The sequence below is a fragment of the Crocuta crocuta genome, unplaced genomic scaffold, assembly GCF_008692635.1.
Source record: "Crocuta crocuta isolate KB4526 unplaced genomic scaffold, BGI_CrCroc_1.0 scaffold267, whole genome shotgun sequence".
NCBI classification, from domain to species: domain Eukaryota; kingdom Metazoa; phylum Chordata; class Mammalia; order Carnivora; family Hyaenidae; genus Crocuta; species Crocuta crocuta.
Window position 1 is genome coordinate 1685221 of NW_027531899.1, and position 10089 is coordinate 1695309.

The window sequence follows — 10089 nt, forward strand, 5'->3', positions numbered from 1 at the left end:
GCGTCGGGCGCTGTGCTGACTGACAGCTCAGAGCCTGGAGCCTATTTCAGAGCCTGTGTCTCCCTCTCTCTCTGACCCTCCCCTGCTCACGCTGTCTCTCTCTCTCTCTCCTAGAATTAAATAAAAAAATATTTTTAAAAAATTAAAAAAATAATACATAAAAAAATTTAAAAACTTAAAAACTTAAAAAAAAAAAGAATCTAGTGACCCTTTATCATCCACCTTCAAGAATGGTGCCCAAGGCATGAGTTCTGAATCATCCTATGATCCGTTATTGGTTCCACAAGGCTGATTGGCTCTATGGCTACTGAATGGTCCTCAAGGATGCCGTCAGGTGCACCCCAACTGAAAGGTGAGTTCAGAGCACCTGGAAAGACAGCCCGCTGGGACTTCATCAAAGTTAAAATCAGGGGCGCCTGGGTGGCTCAGTAGGTTAAGTGTCCTACTTCGGCTCAGATCATGATCTCGCGGTCCGTAGGTTCAAGCCCTGTGTCGGGCTCTGTGCTGACAGCTCAGAGTCTGGAATCTGCCTCGGATTCTGTGTCTCCCTCTCTCTCTGCCCACCCCCACCCCCTGCTCGCAATATGTCTCTATCTCTTTCTCAAAAATAAATATTTAAAAGAGAGAAACACAAAATCCATATTTTTAAAAAATTAAAAAAAAAAACATGCTCTGAAAACTGGTAAATAAAAGAATCAAGGAAGCATCGTGTTTTTCTTTTTCTTTTTCTTTTTTTTTCTATCTTTCATTTATGAGCTGTACTCCTGGGCAGCTAAACAGCTAGGGGTGCCTGGCTGGCTCAGTGGGTGGAGCATGTGGCTCTCAATCTCAGGATCATGAGTTCAAGCCCCACACTGGGTGTAGAGATTGCTTAAATAAATAAACTTTCTAAAAAATCTAAAAAACAAAACAAAACAAAACATTCCAGCTACAACAGGAAGATGAAATGACAGAAGTAGAAAGCCACCACTTGGGAATCCCCATCTGGCCTCAGCACACGTAGGCAGCAAGCACCTGCTGTAGCATTTCAGATGCAGAGACAACCAGATGGAAGAGCCAAACACCTCCAGCGTGTCCTTTTGCCAAAAAACTGAGCCTGAAAAATTGATAAGTATCTAGATTTCTTCCCCAATTACAGGGATTACGGGAGACAGAGGCACATGTTAAATACCACTAGGGGGTGCACCAGCCACACAGGGACCTTGGCAAACATGGAGGATGGAGGTGTTCAGCCAAAAATTGTAAGAAAGAAAGAGAGCTGAAAGAAGAAATAGATTAAAAGAGATTTAAGAGCTATGTCAATCAGTTCATAGCAGCACTCTCCACAATAGCTCAAACATGGAAAGAGCCTNTGAGCACTGGGTGTTATGTGGAAACTAATTTGACAATAAACTATTTGTAAAAAAATAAATAAATAAAATAAAAATAAATTCTATGCTTATAATGAGGATGCACATGTACAAATAAACATAGATTCTCTAATATATCAGCAACTACCTCTGATAGATATTGTCCTCAAGAGCTAATATTAAAAAAAAAAAAAGAGCTATGTCAATCAATTACAGTAAATCCATCTTATTTGGGTCTTGATTCAAATAAATTACTAACAATGTTATGACATTTATGAGACAGAAATGTGATTACCAACTGAGTATTTGGTGATATTAAGAAATTATTGTAATTTTCTTGGTGTGAAAATGGTATTCAGGCTATAGTGTTCTCTTTTTTTTAATGTTTGTTTAGTTTTGAGAGAGAGAGAGTGCAAGTGGGGGTGGGGAAGAGAGAGAGGGAGACACAGAAACTGAAGCAGGCTCTAAGCTAGCTGTCAGCACAGAGCCCGACACGGGGCTCGAACCCACGAACTGTGAGATCATGACCTGAGCTGAAATTGGATGCCTAACTGACTGAGTCACCCAGGTGCCCCAGGGTTATGGCATTTTTTAAAAGTATCTTTTTTTTAAAAATAAATTTATTTATTTTTATTGGGGGTGGAGGGACAGAGAGAGAGAGGGAGAATCCCAAGCAGGCACCACACTGTCAGCATGGAGCCCCACTCAGGGCTTGAACTCTCAAACTGTGAGATCGTGACCTGAGCCGAAGTCAGATGCTTAACTGACTGAGCCACCCGTGTAATCTGCGCCAAGAGTTTTTATCTTTTAGAGCAATAAAATATTGAGATTTACTGAAGGAATGAAATGACGTCTTGGATTTGCTTCAAATTTTATACAAGAGGTGGGAGGCGAGGGTGGGGCTTCAGTGAAGCTGGAATCCCACAAGTCAACACCTGTTGAAGCTGGGGTTGTGGAGTTCGTTGTACCTTTCTGTCTACTGCCGCTGATGTTTTCAACTTTCCATAACAAAAAGTACCTTTTTTAGAGAACAGCGTTATACTCTGCGGGTATTCTTTTGAGGCGCTTTTTTGTTCAATACAATGTTTTCAAGATTCACTCTTATCATAACTGCAGTTCACCCAATTTTCACTTCTGTGTATGTAGTCTTCTCGTATCAATATATTTTTTTTTCCATTTTGTTGACAACGGATATTTGAGGGTCTTTTTTGTTGTTGCTTCTTTTGGCTATTACAACCCATGCTCCTATGAACATTTTTGCATGCATCTCCTGGAACACGTGTACAGGAATTTCTCCAGTATGCACATACCTACCTGGGAGTGGAATTGCTGTGTCACAAGGTAGGCATTTACTGAGGAATGCCCAATTGTCTTCCAAGTTACAATTCTGTATCACCCTGCCTGTCACTCCACATCCCGGCCGACATTGGTATCTTCAGCCTTCTTAACTTTCTTCCTCATGTAGTGAGAATAATGGTATTTTGGATGGTCTTAATCAGTATTTCCTTGAGGTCGAGCATGTTTTTTTTATTTATATTTTTTATTTATTTCTAGGAGAGAGAGAGAGAGAGAGACAGCGTGAGCAGGGGAGGGCCAGAGAGAGAGGGAGATACAGACTCTGAAATAGGCTCCAGGCTCTGAGCTGGCAGTCAGCACAGAGCCTGACGCAGGGCTCGAACCCACAAACCGCGAGATCAGGACCTAAGCGAAAGTCGGACGCTTAACCGACTAAGCCACCCAGGCGCCCCTGGAGCATGTTTTCATATGCTTATTGGACACTGATTCTGTGATTGCTTATTCATGTCTTTTGCCCATTTTTTATCGAGTCAACCATTGTTTGTTTATAGATGCTCTTTATATATTCTGAGTACTAATCTTTTCAGAGGCAATGTAGTATCATCAGTAAGCCAAACCCTCAGATTCAAATCCTGCTTTTGTAAGTGCGAGAGCACAGGAAAAGCACATTCCTCTATGCCTCAGCTTTCTCACATGTAAACTTCACCACTTTCTATGGACGGTGTTTGCTCCCCCGCCCCCGAATTCATATATTGAAGCCCTAAGTCCCAATGTGATGGCATTAAGGGGTGGGGCCTTTAGGGAGGTAACTGGGTTTGGATGAGACCTGGAGGGTGGGACCCCCACCTAAGGTGGGATTAGTCTCTTTATAAGAAGAGGAAGAGGGGTGCCTGGGTGGCTCAGTCGGTTAAGCATCCAGCTTCAGCTCTGGTCATGATCTCACCCTTCATGAATTTGAGCCCTGTGTGGGACTCTGTGCTGACAGCTCAGAGCCTGGAGCCTGCTTTGGATTCTGTGTCTCCCTCTCTCTGCCCCTCCCCTGCTCGCAAGTGCTCTCCCTCAAAAAAAAAAAAAAAAAAAAAAAAAGCAAGCATTTGCTATTTGTTATGTGTGTAACAGATACCTGCTGAACCCAGGAATGGGGCTTTTTCATGATAGTGTGTTAGGTAGTTTGTTTGTTTGTTTGTTTGTTTGGTCTTAATGGTTCAAGTGCAGCCTTAACTTGAAGCAGAAACAGTCCACGTTAGGTAGGAGGCAGGGGTGGAAAAGGAGTAACCTGGCTCCCGATGTCTTGCTCCATAGGAAATTGGTGTCCTGGACATTCTAGCTGGGGCGAGGCTGCAGAAATCACGCCAGGGAAATTGGAAAGGTTTCTTTTGGTTTCTAGTGACCAACACGGACAATTAAATTGAAATTAAAACTGAGAAAAAGAGAGGAGCGGAATTTATTGGCTCCTTGAATGTAAACGTCTGGCTTCAAGCACATCCGGATTGAGACTCTATGCTCATGGGAATCCTTCTCTCCCTGTCGCCTGGCGCTGCTTTGCTCAGCGCTGTCCTCATTTTCAGGCTGGGTCACAGGACAAAGGTGGCCGAGGTTGGATCTGGCTACCCTGGGTTTACATCCCGCCAGCTTAGTGGCCGCAGGGAAAGAGAAGCCCCCACCTCGCCCTGAGTCTCCCGGCAGTAACGGAGGGGTGTGGCCAGCGCCGCGCTGCTCCGATTGGCTGGTTTGGGTCAAACGCCCCGCCCCGGAGCTAGGGGGAGGGCCCAGACCTCCTGGAGCCACATGGCTTGGGAATAAAGGACTCCTGGATCCCCAAAACAGAATGGGGTGCTGATTCCACTCCCTCTCTCTCTGCCCCTCCCATACTCGTGCTCTGTCTCTGTCTCAAAAATAAATAAACTATAAGGAAAAATTAAAAAGAAAAAAAAGGGGGCACCTGGGTAGCTCAGTCGGTTGAGCGTCCGATTTCGGCTCAGGTCATGATCTCAGGGTTCGTGGGTTCGAGCCCCACGTCGGACTCTGTGCTGACAGTTCAGAGCCTGGAACCTGTTTCGGATTCTGTGTCTCCCTCTCTCTCTGCCCCTCCTCCACTCATGCTCTGTCTCTCTCTGTCTCAAAAATAAATAAACTATAAAAAAATTTTTAAATGGGGTGCTGATTCCAGAAACAGAGGTGGAGGATGCTGGGCTCACAGAGCAACAGACATCCAGGACTCTGGCATCCATGCGTCTTTCTTATGATGGCAGAGGCAGGCGTATTTGGGACCCTGAACATAAGGGAGGAGGTGGAGAGTGAGGATCAAGAGAACTCTTGTTTGTGGGATGTGATCAGAGCCTGGCAAGGGCAGCCCAGCCCGCAGAGAGCTCGGAAGAGCTGCGGCCACCAGGGACCTGCGGATGGGGGCCAGGCAGGACCGGACAGGTGGCAGTTTCCACGGGTGGATTCCTGCTCGCTGCCAGATGTCAGTCAGGTTTTATCACATGCTTCCTCCTGCCGTTAGTAGCACTTGGAGGCAAACGTAGGGGAAAGGGCTGTGACCTCTCAGTGGGAATGCGGCCTCAGACGGACTCAGAACAGCTAATGTTTACTGAGCACCCCCACCACGTGTCAGGTTTTGCTCTGAACACGTCCCACGGATTAACTCATTTGCTTCTCACGAAAGCCCTCTGAGGTCAGTGCTATTATTATCGTTCCCGTTGTAGACATGGGGAAACTGAGGCACAGAGAAGTTAAGTGACTTGCCCAGCACACACAGCCTCTCAGTGGCATGAACCCCAAGCCCTTCGGCTTTTACCCCTGTCAGGTGTAAGGCGGGGGTGGGGAGTGAGGGGGTGGCCTTGGCAATCCCGCAGGAAGATGACCCCTTTTTGGTGGCCACACAGCCAGGAGCTCAGAGAGTATCTTTTGGTCCATTTGGAGGGAAGAATGCCAGAGGACTCAGGGACGCCTCTTGCCATGCAGGGCACCCCCGCTGGGGGTATGAGTCTGCTGGGCCCCAGACTGGGGGTGAGTTTGTGGCCTCTCAGAGCCTATTTCTATCATTTCTTCCAAAGCCTCCAGCTTCCTTTCAGGGAAATACTCTTCTACTGGACCCTGAGCCGTGTGTGGGTCACAGTCACTGGTGGGCCCGCCTCCCAACCCAGGGCGGGTAAGTGCACCGCAGCCCCTCCACACTCAGCCCTGCGTGGGGCAAACAGGCTGAGGTCGGGGAAGGGGGAGACGGCGTCCTGGTGGCTCAGGAGGAGTGAGGCAGAGGGGGTCTGGGGGTCCACCGTGGGTGACCGAGGATCTAGGGGCAGAGAAAAGGGGGTCGAGGGGCGGTCAGTGAGGCATGTACCAGACAGAAGGTACAGAGAGAAAGAGACACCCAGAAAGAGATATGGAGAGAAGGATGGAGACAGGGAGAGACAGGGAGAGACACAGATACAGTGATAAAAACTAAAACAGAGCTAAAAACAACAACAAAAAAACAAAACCAAAACCAAAAGCAGAGGAAGACAAAAGGAGACAGAGACATGAGGCCGAGAGAGAAGAGAGACACCACGGCAGAGAGACAAGCTTCGATGGAGAGACGAGGAGAAATGGAGACACCCAGGATGAACACGCCGCCCTCCTCACCCCTGCGGCCCCAGCCCCACGGAGGGAGAGGCAGCGACGAGATGGCAGAAACACACCCCCACACTGACCTCCTTCCAGAACTCTCGGTCCCCCAGCTCGTTGACCAAGCCCATTAAGCTGCTACCCCGGCCACAACTGAAGGCCCCACGCCCTGGGGAGAGGCGTCCTGGCTGCCTGGCACCCCAAACCATCAATTAGTATTAACAAGGGGAGGCTCCTCACCGCCTAAAGACCCCCATCGGAGCTCTGATGGAGGGGAGGCCCCACCCCCATGACTCAGGAGGTTAAAGGGCCTGGGGCCAGCCTGGGAACCCAGAGTGTCCGGATGGCGTGTGGCAGCAGGAGGGTCACCATCCAGCTGGTGGACGAAGAGGCAGGGCCTGGAACCAGAGGCCCAAAGCCCTTCCGGGGCCAGAGATACGAGGCAATCCGAGCAGCCTGCCTGGATGAGGGGATCCTGTTCCGCGATCCCTACTTCCCTGCTGGCCCCGATGCCCTTGGCTATGACGAGCTGGGGCCGGACTCAGAGAAGGCCAAAGGGGTGGAATGGATGAGGCCCCATGTAATGTGTGGTTGGGGGCTGTGGGGGCTGGGCCCCTGGGTCTGAGGGAGGAGGGGAGTGTGGGGGGCTGAGACCCCGAGTGTGAGGGAGGAGGGGCTGTAAAGGCTGAGCCCCTGGGTCTGAGGGAGGAGGGGGCTGTGGGGGCTGAGCCCCGATATGAGGAGGAGGGCTGGGGTGTTCTGACTCGGGGGTCTAGCGAGGCCCAGGGAAGCCAAATGCCTGTCCACCGGCTTTACAAGCCTCTCCTGGGGCTGGAGGCGCTCATTACTCCGGAGGAGTGAGGGCCGGAGGGGACCCAGGCATCGGACCTCTCAGTTGCCCCTTCCCCCCCTTTCCTGGCTGAGGCCTGGAATCCGTCACCCCCAGGAGTTTTGCGCTGAGCCCCAGTTCATCTGTGAGGATATGAGCCGAACAGACGTGTGTCAGGGGCGCCTAGGTAAGACCCCCGAACCCCCCCGGAGCTCCCAGATCTGGCAAGTTGCGGCTGGGACCCTGCCGGCTCGGCCCCTGGGTCTCCCCCTCAGGCTCCCCTCTCCCCGTGCCTCAGTCTCCCTCTTTCCACACCCACCCAGTCCTCACCCCTCCTCCCAGGTAACTGCTGGTTTCTTGCGGCCGCTGCCTCGCTCACTCTGTATCCCCGACTCCTGTGCCGGGTGGTCCCCCCTGGACAGGGTTTCCAGAAGGGCTACGCAGGTGTCTTCCACTTCCAGGTAAAGCTCAGGTCCTCTGTGCGTGCCTCAGTCTCCCCCACGGTGACACGGATTTCATAGGAGATGCTGTCCCCTTGGGGCTGTAATTCATGGACCCGTGTGGCGGGGCCTGGGGTCAGAGGCTGGGGGCCCGGCACGCCCCCAGCCGGAGTTTGGGAACCTGGGCCATGCCCTCCTCCCGCCAGCTCTGGCAGTTCGGCCGCTGGGTGGACGTCGTGGTGGACGACAGGCTGCCGGTGCGGGACGGGAAGCTGATGTTCGTGCGCTCGGATCAGCGGAACGAGTTCTGGGCCCCGCTCCTGGAAAAGGCCTACGCCAAGTAAGGACCCAGCACACCTCCCCAGCTGCCCCCCCAAGTCCCGGCCAACAGGCCCCGAGCCGCAAGGAGTCCCCGGAGACGTCCAACTGCCGGGGTCCTCTATACGCCCCCGCCAAGGGCCCCACACCAAGTCACAGGTCCCCTGATGTCACACCATCTCCTGAGGGCCTCCACATCCTCAATACCTCCCGCCACCAACATCTCACGCAAAACCTCCCTAGATACCCACCAACACTCGCAATTCGTAAGGAGCCTGAAATCTCCACTCTCAGGCCCCGGAGCCACCAGATCTAAGACTTATTTACCCCCTTGGGGGTCCTGAGAATTCAGAACAAAATCTCTCCTACTTTACTGAGAAATCCAAAGCCCCTTCCGGATGTTGAGGGTAATCCCTGGAACCCTCAGTCTTTACTTTCCTCCACCCTGTGGCTCCGAAATCCGCCACCAGCCCCACAGAGATCTCACCCCAAGCAGACATCTCCGGGAGACCCAGAGGTTCGAACACAGCTCGCAGGACGCCCAGGATTCTGGAGAGCTCTCCTGCACCTCCCCTCCCCCCCATCATGCGGTCCTCATGGCCTACGGACCAACTTCCAAGCGTTTCCAATCTGTGCCACACAGTCCCCCACCCACCTCAGGAGTCTGCAAATGGCAGGGATGGCCCCTGGGCCCGCACACCCTGGGACAGGGGCCCCCTCAGATTCTGCAGAGTGGGGTGCGTGAGATTCTCACACGGGCCTCGGACATTCCCACCCCTGACCTGCTCCCGCAGGCTCCACGGCTCCTATGAAGTGATGCGAGGCGGCCACATGAATGAGGCTTTCGTGGACTTCACAGGCGGCGTGGGCGAGGTGCTCTACCTGAGGCAAGACATCCCAGGCCTCTTCTCTGCCCTGCGCCATGCCCTGGCCAAGGAGTCCCTCGTGGGCGCCACTGCCCTGGTGAGAGAGCCAGACTCCCATGGAGACCCCCACCGGGACCAGAGCACAGTCAGGGCTGGAGGTGGGGGCAGGGGGAGTCCTGTGCCCTCCTCTCTGTGTTCACGGTTGGCTGGTCTCCCTCTCCAATCAAGCTCCAGCAGATCAAAAGGAAATGTATGTGTTCTCATAACTAGACAGGCTTCAGGCACAGCTTGATCTAGGTGCTCACCCAGCGGATGTGGAAAATATGTTTTTTGCTTCCTGGTTCTGGGTTAGCTTCACTCTTGGGCAGCCATTCCTCTCATGGGCGCAAAAGGGGTCCCCCAGCCGCTGGTCCCTCCTACCTCCCCAGCAGTTTCTATCTTTTTTTAAGTTTTGTTTTTAACATTTATTTATTTTTGAGAGACAGAGGGAGACAGAGCACCAGTGGGGGAGAGGCAGAGAGAGGGAGACACAGAACCCGAAGCAGGCTCTAGGCCCCAACATGGGGCTCGAATCCACAAACTGTGAGATCATGCACGACCTGAGCTGAAGTTGGATGCTTAATAGACTGAGCCACCCAGGCACCCCCCGTTTTTTGTTTTGTTTTGTTGTTGTTGTTTTAAGACAAAGCCTCTTTCTGGGAATTTCAGCAAAAGTCTTCATATTGCTTTCCATGGGCCCAGCTTGGGTCATATGTTCATCTGCGGCCTCACCACGTACCAGGCCTTCGCTGAGTTGGTCTAAGTCCTTCACCCATTCATTTGCTTAATCCTGTGCTCAGTTCCTGATTCCTGGTCCTGTGTGTTTCTCTGCCTCTTTCAGTCTCTGGTCTGCATCTTTCTTTGTCTTTGCGTCTCTGTCCGCTCCGAGGATCTTTGTCTTGTCTCCATCTTTCTTCCTCCCCGCCCCCTCTCTCTCTCGTTCCCCTCTCGCCTTCACTCACCCACCCTCCGCCCTCTCAGAGCCCTGTGCCATCCAGCGGGGCGCTCTGGCGGACTCGCGGTTTGGTGGTAGGAGAATGGGGGGCAGAGAGGAGCAGCCACTCTCTCGTCCCCCACCGTGGCCTCACCATCCCCGTCCTCCGCCGCCCAGAGTGATCGGGGCGAGTACCGCACAGAAGACGGGCTGGTGAAGGGACATGCGTACTCAGTCACGGGCACATACAAGGTGAGTATCCCCCACGAACGGGTGACAGGGGTGTCTCGGCGCCACCCCCCACTGATGATGCCACCCTCAGGTGTCCCTGGGCTTCACCAAGGTGCGGCTGCTGCGGCTGCGGAACCCGTGGGGCCGCGTGGAGTGGACAGGGGCCTGGAGCGACAGGTGG

The 10089-nt window shown here is 52.4% G+C and overlaps 1 protein-coding gene across 1 annotated transcript in view; it reads left to right on the top strand.

Annotated features, from left to right (window-relative positions):
- Positions 1-6594: 6594 nt before the first annotated feature.
- The window catches only part of CAPN12 (calpain 12), a 10258-nt gene continuing 6763 nt past the window's right edge, over positions 6595-10089 (top strand). Inside the window, 7 exon segments of the mRNA XM_077773629.1 lie at positions 6595-6831; positions 7198-7267; positions 7423-7541; positions 7727-7860; positions 8633-8801; positions 9855-9929; positions 10000-10087. Of these exon segments, the coding sequence (XP_077629755.1) occupies positions 6595-6831; positions 7198-7267; positions 7423-7541; positions 7727-7860; positions 8633-8801; positions 9855-9929; positions 10000-10087 (892 nt within the window).